General features: G+C 37.3%; 1 protein-coding gene across 4 annotated transcripts in view; it reads left to right on the top strand.

Moving 5' to 3' along the window:
• Window positions 1-22,058, top strand: part of PIK3C2G (phosphatidylinositol-4-phosphate 3-kinase catalytic subunit type 2 gamma) — a 220,371-nt gene that overhangs the window by 111,650 nt on the left and 86,663 nt on the right. For all 4 annotated transcript variants that reach the window (XM_085324048.1, XM_085324047.1, XM_085324049.1 and 1 more), the window contains exons 18-23: window positions 4,076-4,256; window positions 5,634-5,741; window positions 7,996-8,088; window positions 10,213-10,342; window positions 12,437-12,573; window positions 15,200-15,369. In XM_085324048.1, the coding sequence (XP_085180174.1) occupies window positions 4,076-4,256; window positions 5,634-5,741; window positions 7,996-8,088; window positions 10,213-10,342; window positions 12,437-12,573; window positions 15,200-15,369 (819 nt within the window). The remainder of the gene's footprint in view (window positions 1-4,075; window positions 4,257-5,633; window positions 5,742-7,995; window positions 8,089-10,212; window positions 10,343-12,436; window positions 12,574-15,199; window positions 15,370-22,058) is intronic.

Here is a 22,058-nt window from a genome sequence, read left to right as displayed (position 1 = left end):
TACAAGCTACAGAGCTGCCTTAGCAGCCTTTCACTTGTCTACCAGAGCTCAAGGCAGAGAGCAGGCTATCATCTACTGCAAGGCCTTCAGAGCACCAGCTTTCCCTCTCCCCACATCACAGCAGTAAGAGGTGGAAGCCAGCTCATTTGTTTTAGTACCAGGATCCATCTCTTTTCATTCTTTCCTCCTTCATTTTTTTCATTTCCCTTTTCTCCATAGCAGCTGGTTTTAGCACTGTTGCACCTTCTCTGAAGCAGCAGCCAACTTAGCCTGATTCAGTCCCACCTTCCCATGTGCCCTGTGGCAAAAACTAGCATGCTTGCCTTACTTTTCCCAGAGAACACATATGCACACTTTTACAGCTGCAGGTGCCAGAAAATAGAGTTTGAGCCACTTTGCAGTCATGGASTGAGTGTATGCAGAAGCAGCAGCCATTTGCAGAAAGAAGAAGAAGACATCTCTGGAACCACATCAGAATCTGACTTGGGTGCTCTGACAGCAGTTAGGCAGAGGTGGTCTAATTTGCTTTATCACTAAATTTCAGGTCAGAATCTTTCTGTAYCCAGCTCCATTGTGTTAATTCCCAGAATGTGGCCTTTGGACAGTACGTCTCTTGCTGAGAATAAGGGCCCTTGTTCCAAGTCAGAATCCTGAAAAGTGAGGAAATCTCTCTGTTATTAATAGCAAGATCYTATGTCTAGGTCTGGTATAAAGCAGGCTTCCGTGCTGAGTTCTGTCTTGCAGAATCCTGTGAAAATTGTCAGAAAAAAACTTCACATGTTCCCTTATTGGCAGTCTTGAATTTTAAATCATTCCAGTTTAGTCATCWTCTGTCACAGCTAGGTGTCTAGACCTAACTTGAAAATTTCGTTAATGTCTTGAATATTTTTCCACGCTGCAATCTCAGAAGTTGCAGATGCTTCTCTCTCTGCTGACATCTCACAGAGGCAGAGTGAAAAATGTGTGGGCCAGGCCACTGGGAAGACAGAATTACAACTGCATATTTAYTCATTTGTTGACTAAACATTTCAGCAAAGCCTGCAATGCATCATCACATTAAAAGCATAGCTTTTGTATCTCCTTGGGACTTCTTTTTTAAAATGAAGATAAAAATCAGACYCAGTTAATCCCAGGCATTTTGAAAATTAGGTCTACCGGGTGGCTTTTGAAAGCCTACCTACCCTAATGGGTAGGCAGAAGGAAGTTGCGCTGTGCATACTGCAGTTGCTGGATGCATTTTGTCTGCAAAACACCGAGGCAATCTCTCCTGGCATTGCTTAGGCAGCACAGGCACTATCAAAAGCTGTTGTGTGGTGTAAGACTGTGAAGTGTGTGCTGGGCTGCAGCTGTCATGGATATAGATGTTATCAGTGAGATCATGACAACTGCTTCAACTTCCCTTGTGGCTTGGGCTCAAAAAACACATTTAAGAGGATTCAGCCTAACCATCCTCTGTCCTCATGTACACCTTAAGCACAATCTACCTGAATCTACCCCATAATCCTTTTTTAGGTTAAAAATATTTATAAAGTGTATGTGTGTGTGTGTGTGTGTGTGTGTGTGTATATGTGTGTGTGTGTGTGTGTGTATATATATATATATATATATATACACATACACATATACATACACACACACTAACATTTATCCAACACTTATTTTAAGTGGATACTTAGCTATAAGTATTATCTAAAAATGGAACCACTAGCTTGATCTGCCTTATGCAGGAAGTATCTGTGTTTAAATTAGGAGAACATTTTGCTTCTACTGCTTTGTTTTCCTGCAAGTGAAATCTAAAAGTCTTTCATTTTGGGGAAATAAACATTGTTTTAATGTTCTRTATACTTGAGAGGAACAAAGGGGCATCTCAGACAGGAAAAAGTTGCCATGGGTCCTTTAAATATGCRCCATTAAAAGTGGACCAAGCGAATGTCCAGTTTAGATGTTCAGGAACTGATTCCAGGGCAAGCGAAATGCATGCAGACGATTATGCACCAATGTAACCTGTGTTGCTGGGGCCCGTTCAGAATAGAGATCACAGTGATACAGTCACATATGTGGGGCAGAAATGCACAAGTTCGTTCTCTCTGTACTCCAAGGCAAATGCAAACTATTTGACTGGGCTGAGACTGAGTGGGGTCTGCTTCTGTAAACAAAAAATCCTAACTCTGTGACAATTTGAACTGTGCCGATAATGCCACCTTTTAAGAAATGATCAGCAACGCTGTTCCTTACTTACTGCTCAAGTGGAAAGTGTTTATTTTTGTTCTAAATCACCTTGCTTACAAGCAAACTAAAAGGCCATTGCAGAGAGGGGTACAGTAGCCTAAACACAGCACATTTTAGACAGCACAGGATGTCTGAGACATATGTATGGGCTTGGCAGATATGAGACAAGACCTCTGACAGAGCTGTGGCTGAGGCAGTAGCTGAAGGCCAGCTGGGATTTCCTAGGACAGCTAAAATGGTTCTAGATATCTGCGTTTAAGCAGCTGAATCCTGCASTGGCAATTTGTATTTCTTTTCAGTCCAAAGAGTAATTATTTATTTTTATTAAAATAGAGAAAGAAGTGTCATTTCATCTCTGCCAGACAGTGCTGAAGATAAACTTCTCGTATCTCTTCCCTTTCATGTCTAGGCATTTCTGATAGAAACACCACACATTCTTTTAAAATTTGCAGTACTTACATATCCATAGATGAGTTTTTATGTTACTGGAAAGATTTTTCAAAAAAATAGGAGGTGATACTATTCTGTATTGAATCATGTAGTAAAAGAAGACCCAGAAGGGTCATTGGCTTATATAAGATGACAGGAACCCTCCATCACCAAAAGATTTATGGGTTGTGGCAGTAATATTATGGTGCCTCAGTTACGATAGGAAAGGGTTGAAGTGTCTATTGGAATTACAATTTCTCACCTTTAAATATCTGTGCTTGATACATCTTTTGCTTGATGTATGCTATAGATGTTGTTACCTCTGATCCTTGAAAGTCAACAGTGCCTCTGACTTCTGTCCTGTGAAAACTGGCATTATTTGCTAGTAGCCTCATGAGGTAAGGGAAACTGCCTTAAAATTCAGGTATTTATGAGGTATTTAAGGTTTGAGATTTTCTTAGGAATGAAGTTGTGGGGAAGGAGGATGGGGAAAAAGCTAAGAGCAGTGCATCAGTACTTACGAGACAGGGAAATCCCAGGAGATATCAGGAAGATAATAGCAATATAAAATTGATGATTCTGTCTACACTCACAAAAATAAGTCAAAGGTGTACAAAATCTCTGGCCCTCCATAATTGAAAAAAAAAATCCCATGATCAGTTCGATTAACTAGGTAAAAGCTAAAATCCACAGCTCTTCTCCTGGCCCAAATGGACTTATACTTAGAGAAGATAATAAGGTAAACGTGAAAAAACAGATACATATCTATGTTCTCATATCTGACTCTTATGTCGATAACAACTCCAGTCCCAAAGCTTTTACAAATTTCAGTAGAACTAAAAGCTAAGTTTTCACTTTAGACCAACACCTATCAGTAAAGAAAGAAAAAAAGTAGGGTCATCTCACTCATTTTAGCAATATTGCCAATTTCAGAAAATGTCTCCTGAACTTAAAATAGTGAAAGCTTATAGAATTGATGATACCTCTGAGACCAAAATGGTCTTTAAATGCACTTACTGGCCAAAAGATAGACTTGATTGTGTACACATACTGGCAAAGGAAGCAAATGGATGTGCCTGTATATATTTAAGTTAGATTCCAAAAAATACAACTTGTTTTCCCTCCTTAAACTTTTTTTGCAGAAATAAAAAGCAATGTAGGAACTGTGCTGTGAACTACAATAAGGAATGGCAGCCTGCTATTGATTCAACGTACTTGCAATCTCAATAGTTATCAAATGGTACTTGAGTACTGCCAACAAATAAACAACTTTCTTTTTTTTCAGTCTCTGCTGTTAAACTGCCCAAAGTCACCAAAAGCAGATTAGTCTGGAGTGCATTTATTGTTCCAGCTAGAGATGGTAAAAAATAAAAATCAGTTTTAGATACACAGATTTTTTTTTCCCTCTTCCCTTCAGGCTATTGAAAAATGCCCAGAATGAAGCTCATTTCAAAATCTGGTATCGAAAACTGCTGGCTGCTCTCCAATTCTGTGCTGGAGAAACCCTGAACAATGAGTTTGCAAAGGAGAGAAAACTTATCAGAATTCTGGAAGACATTGCTGAAAAAGTAAAAGCTGCCAGTGATCCTAAAAGAAAGGTTTGTTAAAAAAAATATATGCTTTTTAATACCTCTCTTTCTATCTACATTTGTTCAGGTAATTTTAATTTTTCCAAGGTGACACATCTTCCCTATAATGCCCTTTGCATAAGTAAACCCAAGATTTGGCTACTACTTTTAGAATTTTGTGCTGTTGTGCAAACATGTAAAACACATGATTCAAAAGGGCCAAGTCTTACTACTATAGCCCTTGAGGCCAACACATTTTTTGACTCATTTAAATTCCTTCAACCATGATTTCTCCACCAGACCTGAAAGTGCTCATAAATAGTGGCTATAAAGCCGATTACCTTTTTACTGAAAGGAAGGCTTACATTCAAAGCCCCATCCCGAAATATCTGATGGTGCAAGTACTGCTTGAAAGCTTTGAGGGAGGCTAGCAGTTTTCATTGACATGTTGAATATCCTCACTTCGCAACAAAGCCAGCCAAAGTTGAATCTACTTAATATCTCAAATGTAGCATTCAGCTGTACTCTGCAGATACTGTACACATATCTGCAGAGATGCATTCCTGGCAGTAGAAAGCTTTTAGCCTCCTTCTCCAATAGCTGCGGTTTTTATACAATATGAGCACATTTCGAGTTCAAATCTATTAAGTTTGCAAGACAGCTGTTGTTGCTATTTACCTGATGTGTAAAAATGTTTCTTGCTGAGATCTCAGTCAGGCAGACCAGGAAGCCAAATAAAAATAAGACTTGTCATTGCTGGTTATTATGAAAGTTATCATGAATTCTTTTTGCCTTGTTAAGTTTTGAGAGGATGTTTCAGAAAACTCTCAGTATTGCCACTGAGAGCAGCAAAACAAATACGGAAATAAAAAGACACAAGAAATTAGCCAAGAGTAAGATCCATCATGAGAAAAAGAAGCAATGCCACATTATACATTACTGACGCATAATTTAGATGTTAGAGATTAATCTCAAGGCTATAGCTACCGTGATACTGAGAAACTCCCAAACCTTGCTGTTAACAGACCGGCAGTTAGGTGAGGGGGAGCACAGTGCTGAGGCAACAGACCACAAATTATAAAGTTGTTGAGAAAGGCAAAAAAGATATGAGACACTGCAGAGCAGGTGCGATAAAAATAAGCCCCTAATGAAGAGTATCAAATCTGAACCTACAGATCAGCATGAACTGGTAGAGCATCTAGGCAGCAAAAGGATTAATGTGGAGTAAAATCACAGTTCTTATTCTTTATAACTGTACTCGGTGGGACCTCATTAGCTGTTACAAGGTTACGTGGATGCTACAATCTCCAGAAATGGTACTGTTTGATGAAAATGTAGCTAGACAGTGAACAGCTTAAAAACTACTGTTGTTTCTTTTGCACTGCCTTAATGCTTAATGCGTTGCAGGAGGTGCTAAAGATGGAACTCAACAGACTTCAGCAATTCTTCCTGGAGGTAAAAGTTTGTCGGCTTCCCCTGAATCCTGCACTTGTTGTGCAAGGCATAGATGCAGATGTAAGTCTACCTTACGTAATGGGTTACATTGTTTTTAGTATAAAGGGGAAGAGGGAGTGAATAGCTGCATGGACAGGGACGTAATCCTACAGATTTCGTTTCCAAATGTCTCCTTACGGATTGGCATTAAGTGTGAGTGATCTAGTAAACTGATATTCAGCCTATCTGCCTTGAAACTGGGGGCTTTCATTGGAGGCAGAGGTGAAGGGGACTGCTAGGGTGGGGGTAACAGGCACATCTCGCCTCAGGCAGCAGCAGCAGCACAGATTTCAGATTCTGGGTAGCCTGCTTGCAGCTCAGCTGGCCCTGCTGTGCCTTTGGGATGGGCAAGGGCCCCTGGCTCCTGGAGCTGAAGCCAGGTTACCATCCTGCCCTTGTCGTTCCTGAGAGCAGGTTTTTCTCATCCAGGAGTCTCCCCTGTCAATGCTGGCAGCAGCTAAAGGTCTAGAGCTTGTTCTTTTTCTGTTGGGGGGAGACTAGGCATATGACTGAGAATTGCCTAGAATATTGCTAGAATATTAAATATTCACAGTAAGAGTCACATATGTCTAGAACCCTTATTAAAAAGGGTTTTTACTTTTTCCAAAGTAAAGGAAATATCAATGCTATTTAATGTTACTTGCTTTTATTTTGACTATAGTACTAAGACTCAGTTATTCATTGTTTAGAAATGTTTTCATAAACAATATCATGCCAGGGATAAGCTGCTTCAGTTCTGGAGAAGGAAAAGGTATCCAGCAGCAAGAAAAAACAAGCCTGCAGACCCACGCATATTATCAGGTTTAGCAATCTAATTACAGCAATTTGTGCTCTAATTTTGCTCTCTGGCTCATTATCCTTAGTGGACCTGATTCTAAGAGGTGCTGATCCCTTCAGCTCCCTTTGACCTGTGATTCTCCAAATAATTACTATTCAGCCTTGGTGTCTCTGAGAACAGAGGGCTTCTAGCACCCCTCAGGTTTGGGCCAATTGTGGATGATGTATGTTAGAAGAGAAGCCTGCTGCTTCTCACAGCTTTTAGGCTTTTTGGAAATAATGACTAATGGGAAGGTATCTCACTATATACAGTTATGCTATTTATACTGCTCCAGCTTGGCTACACTGATACAAAATTTTTAAGTGTAAGTAACTGAAGAAGGATTTTTTTCATTTTTCTTATATTATTGTAAGCCATTATCATGCTATAAATACATGCAGATTCTTGATGGAACTGCATGTCAGTATAATCATGCAAACTATCATTTTTGAAGTGCTTATAATAACCTACATTTAATTTATTTCAGTATCATCTATTGATGCTACTAGTAGTAAAGACTGTTCCCAGCTCCATCACTAATGCAGTATCTTATAGTACCCTTTCAAACACTTATTCAAGGATTCAATTGCCAAAATTTCATAGGGGTCAGCATTTCATCATCGATAATAGCATGGCATATTACAGAGGTATGGTGTGACTGAGATAATATTTGAGTGCTTGTACCATGCTTTGAGATAAAAGCAAGATACATCTGTGACTAGTGGCATTTTTGTTAAAATTATCCCCCATTGCACTCAACCCTGTAATGACAGCAGTAGCTGCTGTGGGGTGCTCATTATTTCAAGAAACCTGGCTATTAATTTACCATTGTCTTTGGTGTTTTTTCCCTCTTTTTATAATGATGATAAAATACTAACCTAACTCACGCAGGATTTGCAATGCTTAGCTCATTAAGCCCTTTATAAGCCCTTTGAAGTCTTCAGATAGAAGGAGCTATAGAGTATGAGGTTCAGAGTTTTGATTCAGTTAAGATAAATTCCACATAAAATAGATGGTGATTTTCAGAAGTTCCTGCATCCTCAGCCACATATAGATGACCACTGAAATTAGCAAGTTATTTTCTTCCATAAGAATTATAGGATCAGACAATTCTTTTTCAGAAAAAAAATAGGATAAAGGGCTTTTCAATGCTTTACAGATTCTCATTAGATAAGTCTTAGATACTTTTATCCACCCAATAGGCAGTCTCAGGCAAAGTTTACCATTAATAAGCCTGGATAAAAATGAAAAACAGTTTTTTGGGAAAATATTCATTCATCTGATCTGATTGTTGAGTGAAGAATATCAAGTGAATATCAAGATTTATTTATGTTTATTATCAGTGCTACTGAGCAGTACTTAAAGATGGTACCTCTTTTGGAGGAATGTTCTGTTGTATTATTCTGATGTTTTGTGTGTATGACACTTTTCTTCTCTTGCTTTTTTCTTACTCTGAAGTCATGTTCGTATTTTACATCCAATGCTTTCCCACTAAAAATATCTTTCATCAATGCTAATGTTCCAAGTGGAAACATCAATATTATTTTTAAGGTAAGTCACTCCTTTAATCCTCAGTTCACTTTATATGCAACATGTTGATTTGAAATTCACCCAAGTTAGATTTCAGTCCTTGTGCCTGAGAATGTTTGGTTTGGCTCTGCTGTTCACTTTTCATTATCCTTTTTGACTCTAGAACTTTTAATGGAATATGTCGATGAAATAAAGTGAAACATTCAACATTTTCATTGACAGAGAAACAAAAGACTTCTTGGAAAAAAAAAATTCTTAGTGCAGACAACCAGGATAAAATATCAGGTTTATATTTAAAACCTAGTTTGTTTGCCAGTTTATTTATTGACCTCAGAGACAAGTCCCAGAGAAAGGATTGTTCAGAATGACTGAATCCAGTAGCCTTGTCCATACGACTCTAGCAAGTCAAGCAACCTGAGTGCTAGAGATCCCATTTGCTGGAGAGAACCTAACTTCACCTGCAGAGAAGGCAGAGGGAACAGCAGAGGGCATTTACCCCTCTACTCACTTCTGTTCACTTAGTTGGATGAATTTTCTCAGTTTCTTAGGTTTATTTTCCATTCATCACCTTCAAAGCTTCAGAGTTCAGGTTAGTGCTGCATCCATGTGCAAAAAACAATACATTTAATCTAACACTGGATACTGTCTTTAGATGAAGAGCACTGAAAATAATAAAATGGGTTATGAGTGCAAAATGGTCAGTGTTGCCAGGTAAAGACATTGTTCCTACCTCTTCTAGTGTGTCATGTTCCAAACTGGAAGCCTGATTCTCAGAAACAGAAGTATGGTCTCCAGCTATGCTAGTGGAAGGCTTACATGCTATTTTTTTTTTTTTTTAACGTTTAGAAAGTGCTTCTTATACCATCTCACTTTGGAATCAATAAGTCAAATAAGCAGGTTCCTACATGCTTTAGCAAATGCATGACCGCAGAGCATTTAAACACTAGCAATTGCTCTACCTAGACAGTTTTCCCCTGCCTGGTACTGTTTAAGAACAGCCAACTGTCTAATCATTGTAGAAGTGCTGCAGAGCTGCCATCACCTTCTCCTATGAGCAAGCCCTTGTGTTAAGACTAAGGCATCTTTTTCTAGTATTCTAGTTCAATTGTTCATGGTGGATAAAGTGTATGTAAAATGATAAGCACTGCTATTATATTAAATTGTCTACTAACTGGATATATGAGGGAAGAAGAGAAGTTTTGTGGAGAGAAGAAAAATTTTCTCAGACTAGCTACCGAGAAGAATTAATTGGAGTCAAGATTAGTTTTAAATGAAAAAAAAAAAAGAGGTTGAATTTTATTCTTTTAAGAGATGAGTTATGTCCCCTCAAGTACTCATTTAATAGTAGTAAATGCCTGTAGCCTGGAATGCTTTTGTAAAAAGAGTATAATAAAAGAACGAAGCTCTTTAATGTAACTAAAAGAAAAAAATTAATGAAGGACTTTCTGAAGGAAAGCTTAAAAACACCAGCAAAAGCCACATATATTTCAGATGCTGAAGGGGGAGGGGACAAAAAAGCAGGATTTTTGTTTTCACAGGCCGTTTACCCAGCTGTAGTTGAAGATAATCTCTTTAATGCTTCTTGTGGCTACCATTAAAGCCTAATTTTGCTAAGATTATTGTTTAGCTGACTGCATGGGGAGAGCACAGTACTGCATGACTGTTTGAAACTGAATATGAATCATGTCATGGTTAAAATATAAATTCATGATATGATAAGATTTCCCTTCAGCCTGCTGCAAACACAAAGTTGTGAAGCTTAATGCTGGGCAAAATGCTGTCATTTGTGAAGAGGGATCTGGCGTTAGGTACACTTTGAAATGTAACTAAACTGGGATCCTACCTCCGGATTAAAATTTCAAACTCTAATAATTCCATAGAAGTAATAAGCAAAAAGGCTGCTGTTAATCAGGGATCATTGGTTACCATTTCTATATCTGCCAAAACTCTTGCTGCCTGTGTGTGCCATCTATTCAGTCTTCTTCCTGACACAGAAAGATAAGTAGCAACTTTGAAGAAAAACAAGAAGGATTACTGTAAAACGAATGTAGCTATTTTGGCGTGGGAAAAAATCCAGATGAAATAGGAAGTTATCTCTGAGCAGGATTCAAGGACAAACTTGGATTTCTTGTGCAATTTTCACAGATGGGGGATGATCTACGTCAGGATATGCTAGTTCTGCAGATTATTCGAGTGATGGACAGCATTTGGCTCCAAGAGGGACTGGATATGCAAATGATCATTTATAGATGTTTATCTACAGGAAAAGGACAAGGTCAGTGCAGATTGAAAAGGTTACCTGTATTACATTGTTCATATTTGATGTAAACAGTGGTATGCAAAAATCTTCCCTTCTGACTTAATTTCTTGGATATCTTTTTTATCTTCCCCCTTAAAATAAAAAAAAATGCTCAGAACCTCGGTTATTTAGGCCCTAAATTCTACATTTGCATGAAAGTTCAGGTTATTTATTCATTCTTCCTGTCCAGAAGAAGTACAACCAAGCTCATTGAGTTTTGTAGTACCCTAGACTAGTATTTTCCTAAGTCTCAACCTCCTTACCTTGCATCGGATTTTTAAAAGTAACTTCACACATCAGAAGAACTTTGGAGAAAAGCAGCCATAGCTACTGAAGTCCGTAACCCAGTGTGATCTCACTTAGGTGCTTAAATGAACCTAGATACATGTGGCTATAGAAAATACCTGTAGACAAGTGATGACAACTTTGCAGTGTTGATTTTGAAATTTTACTCTTGTGATTTATGCAGCTAAGGGCAGGCCTGACTCATCTGAAAGCTTAATTTCTCTCTTTTATGGTTGTTATAACAGAGCTATAGCAGGGATGCCGATTGCTTGCTAAAGAAATTTACTGACAGCAATAAGCTCACCTTTTCTTTTTTTTACTGACTCTCCAGATCTTTTACTGAAAATAATTCTAGCACAAATAGAAGACTGATGGGTCCAGATTACCTGCTGTACAAAAAAAAAAAGATACCTATTGCTTTCAGAGCAACAAAGTAGAGAAAATGAGAGAGGGTGAGAGATCCAAAGGAGGTAGGAGGAAGAATAGATGGGTTCGTGCACATGACAGGTGGTTAATGTGACCTGAAAAAGACTCCTCCCTCCTTTGTAGAGATGGGAGTCAAAGCCTGAAGGCTTCTGCTTCAAAGGGAAATAACACAAGAATATTATTTCTGAACATAGTATATCGGACTATAATACTAACACTTAATTTGATTAAGTGTTAAATTAACTTTACTAAGAAAGATATAGGGAACATCTGAAAAAATATCCTCAGTCTGACAGTCTCTTACTTTCAGCACTATAATAGCAGAAATACTCTCAACTTCTGACAGATTTTCCTCACAGTGTCTTTCCATATGAGTCAAAAAAATTTAATATATTGGATTTACATTTAAAGATTAAGGGTAAAATGATGAAGTAATGTACCTATGGTCATACAGGACAGTTGTGCTCAAGTACACTTTTATACCAAGGTCTTTCATGTCCTAGGCTTGCTCCGTGAGCAACCTTTTCCAAACAGGGATGGGAGGTGGCTATCATGTAGCCATGGGAGCATGGAAATCACTTGAATGAATCAAGCAGATGAAAAATGTGGAAAGCAGATGACGAACTAGTAGGATGCTGCTTTTCCAGGCATGGCATCATGGGGGAACCTGTCACCAAATGACATTTTTATAGAAAATCTTTCCTGTAATGCAGAGATGCAAGATGATGAGCCTAGGGTCACACACAACAGGGACAGTGATGGAAGGCTAACAAGCCAGGTCTCCATTCCAAAAAAAGAATTATTACCTGTATTAGAGGCATAGAATTCAAGTGATGCATTGCAGAATGCTTGGATTCTGCCTGCATTTCAAATACCCAGTATATGTCATCTTGGATCAGACTAATTTCTACACTCCCTAGTACTTTTTCTCCCTGCTGTGGTCAGCATCATACACCAATAAACACATGTGAGATTAAGTTTATATTTAATAATAAAGAACTGATCCTGATCTTTTTAGATTGTTATTGTTTGCATATGTGTTCTACCAGTTTTGAATCTTGTTAAACTATTGGCCTTGGTGGTACCTTGCTGGAATTATGTCCACAGTATGGTTACTGGCATTTTTATTTGTCACTCATGGAATTGCCACTTTTCAATTTGATTAAGTATCCTTTAGATTTGTTTTCCAAGAAAAAGAGAAAAAGTCCTTATCTATCTTCTCTGTTGTATTCATTATTTTGTAGGCTTCTAAGTATGCATTTTTTCAGCAATGACCGAGACTGTGTGATATGCACTGATGCACGTCATACCTTTTTGAAGTTGCAAGCTTTTTGTGTGAACTCTTTTCTGTCTGATTAGGATTGGTACAGATGGTGCCAGATGCTACTACGCTAGCCAAGATCCACCGGAAGTCTGGACTGATCGGACCATTGAAAGAAAACACAATTAAAAAATGGTTCCGTCATCACCATCCCTTGGAATCCAATTACCAAGAGGTAACAACATAATGAAGTGTATTATACATTTCACATTTTACCACAAGAAAAAAAGAAACCAAAAGGCCATAAGCAGCAAAAACAAATGACTTGGATTCAGGACAGTCACATACACGTAAACTAGGGAGTTGCCTTAAATGCCATGCTCCTTTTAAGGAGATACTGCTCTAGATCAGGTGCATTTTAGTACATTTTCTATAACAAAGTGTCATAGAGATGTTTTGGAAAATGTTAGCGAAGTGAAAAGAAGCTGAAGTAAAAGGTAAATATTGAACCCAAATGTATTTATTTTTTCAGTCCAGCTGGCTAAATCCTTTATTTTATGTATAATTCATGCAAAGTCTGAGTAGCTTTCCTGTGTTTGGAAATGGCCATATCTATATCCACTGTTTTAGAAAGCTGTATTTTATTGAAACTACCTGTTCATGTGATATGTCATGCTTGTCATGATGTGTCACGCTTGTCGTCTCACGTTATGGGATCCCATGTAATACAGCTGGTTTTATGCAACCTGGCATTATGCATAAGCCAAGAAATTGGGAAAAATTATCTACAGAATCAGAGACTTTCCTTTGAAAGGAATCACTTCAGCTTGTTATTTGTTGGTTGAGCATGTTCTAAGGTCCATGAAAAAGCTTCTTACTGTTTGTGTTGCTGGGTCAATTTCTGAACCCCTCTGTATGTCCACTGTGGATCAAAAGCCAGAATTTTAAATGAAGCATAAAGGGGAGCTTTGAATGTCTGAGCCACTCTGAAAAATGAGGTGCTTTTGTCAGTGGCGATTAGCAGGCAGATAACTCTCTAGCTTAAGTGTGTTTAACAAACTTTAATGTTACTATAGTTATTCCATGAGCGTTTGTTCATCCGTATTTTCATAAGACAACTTGGATTCCTAATATAGGATATTGATTCAGTTAAATAGAAACAATTTAAACAGAACATTTTGTTTTACAAGTTTATAGTTTCACAGTATTAATGGTAAAAATGCAGCCAACAGTATTATGGTAAAAGTGCAGCCCGCATTTCAGTTGAAAAGAGAGATATCTATTAATTGTTGATTGAAAACCTGATTTCCTTCTGCTGCTACTGTTTGTAAGAAGTAACATATGTGGAATATTCTAAAACTAATTGCTACACATTTTCTCTCAATCTTTTTTTAAACGAAAAATGCACTCAGCCCTGATTGCCTAGGATATGCATGAAATTGCTACTAAACATTCATCTTGCAGTCACTACTGAATGAACCTTTTTCTTTGACTTCTTAATAATTTTTCACTTAAACAATACTATATCTGAGGTGCTCAAAAGCTCATGCAGCATAAGCTCTAATATCCTTATTTTACAGTTGGGTGAACAAAATCACAGAAAGATTAGGTGCTTTATCCAAGGTCATCTAGTGTGTAAGTAGTACAGTTAGACATAAAATTCACCAAAATCTTGTGCTGTGGGCTAAGCACTCCGTAAGTGCTGTCGTTCATATCAGTCGTTGTATGGTGCACCCTGCAACTGCAGGGAAAACCAGAGTGCCTAAATAATTGTTTACCTTGATTAGTGTAGGTTTTGTCCAAAAACATAACAATTAGGATTGTTTTGGTTTCTCTACAAATGAATCATGTTGTGATTGAGATTCATGGGAGATTCAGACTTTTGAATAAGAATTGAATTTATGGTTGTTAAACTGTAGTAAGTAGGAATTTTTAAAAAGAGCTATCATTCCTTATGTTTTTGAGTAGAATAATGATCATCATTTGAACCAGGAATAATTCTGTCCTGTGAGAGACACTGAAAAAGTATGTTGCAAAAGGGATTGGGTAGATTCTTCTCTTAGGAGAATCCGCAGTTCTTAAATATTTTTAATAAAATATTTTTAATATTTAAATAAAAATTAGCAGAAATCTTGGAGTCAGCCTATGAGCAAGTGTCTAGTGAGCAGATCATTAGCTTACACAGATATGCTGTGGGCACGTTCTTGGCCAAGAGCAATCTGTTGCTGTAAAGAGATTCCTAAGATAGATCTGAATGAGCCAGCCTAGGCACAAGAAGCAGACTAGATGTGAAAGTGCACATCCCCACCATGTTAAATAGCTTATCAAGAGAGCAGGTTATATTAAACAGGACAGAATTCTTGGGACTGAGATATTCAGAGACTTGATTAATTAGAATTTGAAAAAGGCAATTGAGTTCTGGAGAGAAAAGACCCATGTAGGTTTAAAACAATTGGGCAAAATAACTTACTTTCATTGCGATGCAAATGATTAAATTAACGGATTTCCAACTCTACTGATTTTTGGACTCTCACTCTTTTTACAATTTAAATGCAGGCTACTAAATAGAAAACGCTATTTCCTGACAAGAAACTTGCTTTGCTTAGGTGCCCTTCACCTTAGAAGTTGTCCACAGAATTCTAAGTGTCTGTAAATCACAAGTTGAAAATGCCATGCATAAAACTGTTGTGGCATTGAGCCACTGAAATTTGCTTATTACTTGATTGAGTACCAATCTTACAGCACTTAGGTGTTTAAATGTTAGCTACATGCATCACATTTGTAGGATTCACAATTTTGGGGTTTCATGTTAGCGTCACAAAGAAACATGTCTAGTAAGTGCTTTTTATTTTACTAACTAGGCAATAAGGAATTTCTTCTATTCCTGTGCTGGCTGGTGCGTTGTTACCTTCATCCTGGGAGTCTGTGATCGACACAATGACAACATAATGCTGACAAGTGCTGGCCACATGTTCCATATAGATTTTGGAAGATTTTTAGATCACGCACAGACATTTGGAAGCATAAGAAGGTTGGTATCTATAGTAACACATACTGTAAGCTTTGAAACAGTGTTCTGAAAAATTCACAGCCTTATCAACACTTATGAAAAATATAAATGAGATCATATGTTTTTTCTTCCTGAAGTTCCCCAAACAGTATTTTTCTGCTGTTCACAAAACCTCTAAGAATATAGGAATGACTGGAAGAGAAGTTAAAATGAGGTATTGGAGATCCCCATTTCAATCTAAAAAAATCTAAATTCCTGTTAAGTCAGCAACTTGAATTAGATTCAGTTTAGTAATGACCAGAATTAGTAAGGGCTGGCCTGTGCCAAAAGAATTCTGACGTCTTCCTGTTTTTTTAATAGCTGAATGTTCCAAAACCCTAACTGTAGCTGTTTAATAACTGGCTTACTGTATTCAGAGAAGAGACCTAATTTTCCAGATAGACCTGGAAAATCAGTAATACTCTCCCTCACTGGGTGAAATTGCTACCTCTTTATCATCTTGTGAGTTTTACATCCATCCACACTGAGGTCAGCATTTTTTGTTTTCTTGCAAATACCTGAATTTACTTAAGCAAGATTATGATTTTTCTGTCATTGTATCAGTCTATAACGTGTTTTCTCATGATATAGCTAGGTAAAATACTGAGAATAGTCATGTATTCTTGTTCCTATTATGAACATGCTATCGAGGAATGACATTATTGAGGATAATGTCAGTATACGCAAAACATAAGGAAAATGTTATAGCAGTACAGACAACAGACAAATGATCCCAAGTACTGACAAGATGAGCGGTGTAGGTCTTTCCCCTGTGTTTCCTAATAATTTACAGAGTTAGTCCCAGAATGAATCAGTTTGAGTTAATCATGCCTTTCTTTTCTTTTTTTTTTTTTTTTAACTGACCTTTCTTTGACTATTTTAGACAATCTCCGTGTTAGACAGAAATAACAGTGTGGGAGTATTGATAGGAGGGAAGCTGATGGGACTAATAAGTAGTTCTAAGCCAAGCAGTCAAAAGATTTAGTTGCAGTGCTCAGAATTATCATCAATCATTCGGGATATGTTCCCTTAATCCTACTTATTCTGTGGAAAGAATAATGCAGAACAGAATCATAAAAAGGTACTCCTGCTCACTCTGAGTCAAGTGCTGCATCCCATCAGCAAAGATCCTTTTGGAGCCTAACCGGAATTTCCTTGAGCTGTAATTTTGTGTGAGGGGAGAATTATCTAGTGGGAGTGCAAGATATGACAAACTGAATATACTGGGAGGCACAGCATCTAAACTTAAACAGAAATAATGTAATGCCAGTAAAAATAAGAGACTGTTTTACAATCTAGTGATACGTCTTCTTTTTAAGTCTGTGAAAATGACTTAGCATAGTCATTTCTATAAACAGCGTTTTTTTTTTCTTGTTTCTCTATGCAGTATATTGCTTTTTTAACAATAAAATAAAATAATAATATATTTTAGGCCCTTCACTTAGCTGCCTTATAGTTCCATAGTCAAACTAGGACTCTCGCTTTTTCTGTAGCTTGTAAACATCAGAGAACAATAGTTGTCTTCCCCACACCTACGTGTGACTGAGTAGCTGCAAGGTTAGAGACTGTACTTCTCATGAGCTATATGTGCCTTCAAGAAATGCAATACTATTTGTAACACAAGGATGCAGGGATATTGCATTTCTACTTACAACAAATTTCAGGCACTCAAAATTTGAAATTCTCAGTGCTATTTGTGTCCACTTATTCCCTCATAGCAAATCCTTGGCACAGCTTTAGCCTCTGTTTTTTTTAACAGCTCCTTATATTAGATTTTTATTTGAGTTCTTTGCACTCCTGCAGAATGCTTTCAGATCCTTAGAATTAGTTGTGTTGACCCCTGGGGCTTTTTATAGTAGACACTAAATATATCCTTGTGAAATTCTGTAGGTGGCTTTATAAAATGAATAGCATCTGATACAAATCCCTAAACATACAATTGGTCTTTACACATATCATAAAAACAGCCATTTTTTTTAATGCAAGCTACTCAGATGAATTAAGGAAAAAGTCCCCATTTGTAGTGTTTATAATGGCCATTCCTTTCTCAAATTCAGAAGGACGACTTTCCTGATGCAGCTGTCCATTTTCCGTTCTCAGTGCATGCTTTTTACTATTAACAGACTCTTACTCCTCATAAAGCTTTGTAAGGATAGGCTTTCATCCCTATTCTGCATATGGAGTCTTTTTTCTAATGTAAATAAAGTGAAAGATACCCAGCAGCCTTGAGAATAACATGTTGTCGTGCATGGGCTGTGGTTCTTTCTACAAAATACTATATGGGTCTGAAAAGAGCCCTTTGAAGCTGATATGATTCCAGCAGACACAATAATTTCTGCATTCATGGTTGTATAACACGCTGACAAGAGATTAGTTAACTCATTAGCTGACTGCCCTCAGCTTTAAGTGGTGACCAGTAAATCTGCTCAGTTTTGATTCCCAGGTGGGAACCAGTAGCTCAGCTCTTACTGATTTGAGAGGGAAGAGGCATCAGTAATTTTCTGTCTTTTTCAGTGTCATGTACCTTCACAGTGGAGAGAATATGTTAAATGATAGTAATAACCTATGTGTACTCTAGTCTAGGAGCTAATGTTTCAGAAGAAGCATGGGAAGGAGACCCATGATTTATCTAGCCAGTGATGTAATAGCAATGCTGGAGGAAAATTATTTCCAAAGTCCCACAGGGAACTTTCTTACTGAAGCATGAGATTTCATTATCTTTTTTTTTTTTTTCCTTGGTCTTATTGGACATGTTTTGTTAGTAGTGATAAAATGATACTTCTCTTTCTTTTTCTATAATCCAGCCACAGCATTTGACCCTATGTTCCCCTAAAGCAGTGAATTCCGCAGATACACTTCAAACTGCTTGAAGAAGCGTTTATCACTTAGTTTCATATGAATGTGCTGTTCTTTGACTACTGAGTATCTGGTGGCAATCGTCTTGGACCCGCTCCTACTGGAATAGGTGGAGTTTTAACCAAGTAATCATATGGGAGCAGTGGCAGTGATCAAATGCTGTGAGAGGTGTCTCCTTACGGTGATATCTTCCGTGGTTTCTTCGATTTTGTAAGAGATTTATCTAAATCCTGTACTAACTGAACTAATCCTAAATTTAGCAGTCTCATCCTTCCCACTGTCAATCATTTCCAGCACCACGGTCTCTATTTTATCAGTCAGTGTTATGTAGTCTAAAACCTGACAAGAAATGAAGCAGGGCCAGCTCATGGCACGTTGTATTGCACCTCTTGATAATTTTGGTGTCTGTTCTTTTTTTTAAATAGGCCATCATCCTACTTATTTACAACAGTCACTGGACTTCCTTTTCCCTGAATCACAGGGACCCTCTTGTCTTTTTGCCAAACTAATCCTGCATGTTGATGTGTTTTTCCCACATGTGAAATCTGCTAAGTTGGTTTTCTTTTACACAGTTAATTACTAAGTATTCCACTGGGAAATTCCAGTTTTTTGAAGGAAGTTTTAAAAATATGGGAAAATGATGTTTCCCACACTTTCTTCCTGTGTCAGTGTTTTCTGATAAAGAGAAGCCCTTAAGACAATCTGAGCATGTGGAAAAGTAGAAGTTCCTCTTTTTATTTTAAAAGTAACTTTTCTTTTTTTTTAGTGTTAGTAACTGTCACTGTCTCACTAGAAATGTTGCTCTGAAAAAATACATTTTTTTGAGATATTTCTTTCTGAAATGGTGAAGTGAGCATACAGTCAGGTAGTGGGGAAAACTAAATTGTATCTACATGCTTTGACTGTTTTCCATCTTTTTGCCTGTTAAAAATAGGAAAACATGGGGAAGAAGAGGAAAGACAAGAGTATGAGAAGTTCGTATTTAACCTTTTCCTTGTTTTTATTTCTTTATTTAGAGTACTTCTCTAAGAAGTCTAAGTCTAAAATTCAGTAATCTGAAAAAAATCATGTAACCACTTTTTCATTTTCTAAATTTGTGCATGAAAAGCATTGCTTTCAGCTAGTGTGTTTACCTGCTGAAAATTTTCTTTTTCATTAAAAAATATCACTGTTCCTATTGATTACCTCATTTTTTACAGGTTAAATTTCGTCTTCCAATGTAATTGGTTTGGAGTGAATTATAGTTTATGTGAAGTATAGAGATCCATGTCACCATCCACCTTTACACTTGCTGTATGTCACCTTCCAAAAATCTCAGACTGAAAACCTGTAGAGATTTAATTTCATGACTTTAAGCACCATGGTAGGCCCAGTGAAGATTTTTAAAGCTAAACATACCTATAAGCCTTTGCATAAACTGAAACTGCATTTTTGGAAAGTGATCTACTTTGGGGTGAAACAATGTTACCTTGAAAGTGACAGGGCCGAAAGAGGTTTGAATTCATGAGGAAAGACGTCCATCAGTTCTGAAAGTCAGATATCTCTAATTGCCTCAAATTAAACTCTAGACGTACCAGTCAAGTCTAAAAATATACTGAGCAGCACAAGTTCTAGTCCTGTTTCATAGCCTGGACAAAAGTTTGCCCTTTACCACTGTCCTAGTCTCTTGTGGAGAGAATTCACCCAAAGCTTTTTCAAATCAGAGTAAATTATGTTTACTGTCCACTTAGTATCCTTCATTTTATTTATTTTCAAAGTAATCAAATAGTTAAGGGAAGCCCTAGTTTTCTCAAACAGTGGCCGTACTGGTTTTACCCTATTCTTCTACTCCATCCTTAATTGTAAAGAATTATTATGTATTCTTGTTAACAGTTATCTGGGCTGGAGATACAGTTATTTGATGCCTTTGGAGCCGCCAGTGGAATTCCCTCCACTTCAGGAGATTTACTGCGCATGAGTTACTTAAGTAACCATACTACCCTTTTCCCTGAGAGACTTCTTTCTCTCCTCTACCCTTCCCTCTTTCTCTCAGTTACCCTGTGAATTTTTATAGAACATGACTCTAGAGACAAGAAGTTTAACAATAAAACAGAAATGAAAGGGGAAAAGATACTACGTTCACTGTCCACTTTGAATGTATGATCTCATTGGTTATCAGTTTCAGAGAAATATGTTTTCTCTTTTTCCTGCTCCCATCAAAAACATCTTTTGTGTCATGTCTTTCTTCAGAACCTTTCCACACATAGTTTTATATTCAAGGGGGACCTGTTTTCTTTTACGCAGAGTCTGTATACATCAAGCATTTTAAATTAATCTCTGTTGCTTGGTATTGATATCCTTTTCTGATTGTTCTGCGTATCACCTCCTTGCCCTTCATACTTAACTGGAAAGCATACTGATATATTTAATTTAAGTAGGATTGCTTCTCCTGCCCTAAGGAATTTGTGTGCATTTCAACTGGTTTATTCCTCTACTTTACTTGGTGATATACAAAACCATCACTGTCTGCTACTGTGTTTTTCACGTAGCCACCTCAGACCTTTTAGCTGAATTTTTGGTGGGTAGGTGATATGAGTCCACCTGTTCAGTTTATTTTAACACATCTTTTTAGGTCTGAATTGTTAAATCTTTTTCTCTGCTGAGGATCAGTTAAAATATCAAAAGTAATTGTCAAACAATCTCTGTTGAAAAGACAAATTGTTGCAGTCACATTAACTCTCATCTATTTTATCAACATAGTAATAAATTCCTAACAAACCTGCCAAATGTAATAGTCTTATAAAGTGGTGTAAGGCAACAGGAAGACTCTACTCATCACTTTCAAATGTAAGCTACCAAATGTAAAATATTTAAAATAGGTAAAAGCTTCAGATCACCTTAAAATTGTTATATGACCTGATTGCTGGTGACTCTGAAGTGCAGGCTGCTTCATGTATCTCTATTTGGATGTAGGATCCTGACTTGAAGCCCCAGAATTTGTCTGAGCCAGACACAGTGGTGCTTTTTAAACAGTCAGTATAAGATATACACGGTTGCAGTAAGGACAGTGAAACTGTACAAGACACATAAGTTCTTAGAGCAGAGTGCATCTTCTTTGGGGGATGATCTTTTTTGGATTCTTCATCCCAGCTTGCAATTCTGTGATATAAGTGAATAAATTCTGTGGTCAGATCGCAGCATAAACTAGTAATCACTGTAGAGACAGTAACAAGGCCAGTATAAAAACCATCAAAAATTTTCTCAGACTACTTTTGTCTTTCTCATCTTGTGTCTATTGCCAATTTCCTTGTTACAAGATAAGGTTTCAGGTGAGTCTCTGTGACAATACCTGCAACGAAGGCTAGGTCTACGCTAAGAATTGTAACCATGTCTAACCACAGCTATCAATGTTTGTGTTAGCTGTGTTGTCACTTAGCATAGTTAATCATATGGGACCAGAAATAATCAAATTTCTATGATTTACAAACTCAGCCCACGGTGAAAGGGATTTTGGTTAGGTCACATTCCGTTGCATTTTGCACAGGAAAAGAGGCACAAATAAATAGCTACCATGGCTCAGTTTACATGGAGAAGCTAAATGCTAACAGAATGATGGATCAGAGCGTTTATTGTAGACAAAGATTGTAACTTGCTTTCCACCATATCTGTTAAACATGATTAAATCCTGATGTAACTCACTCGATTATTGATAGACACAGTCAAACACAGATAAATCTTCTAGAATAGACCAGTCTAATGCGTGAAATATTTCTTCTACTACTGATCAAAATAGAGGGTATGTCTAATAAAGTGATTTTTCTGGAAAGCTTACATTA

The sequence above is a fragment of the Rhea americana genome, unplaced genomic scaffold (genome assembly GCF_003343005.1).
Source record: "Rhea americana isolate MKP2758 unplaced genomic scaffold, rheAme1 scaffold_9, whole genome shotgun sequence".
Classification (NCBI taxonomy): domain Eukaryota; kingdom Metazoa; phylum Chordata; class Aves; order Rheiformes; family Rheidae; genus Rhea; species Rhea americana.
This window is presented reverse-complemented; position numbering and strand designations above follow the sequence as displayed.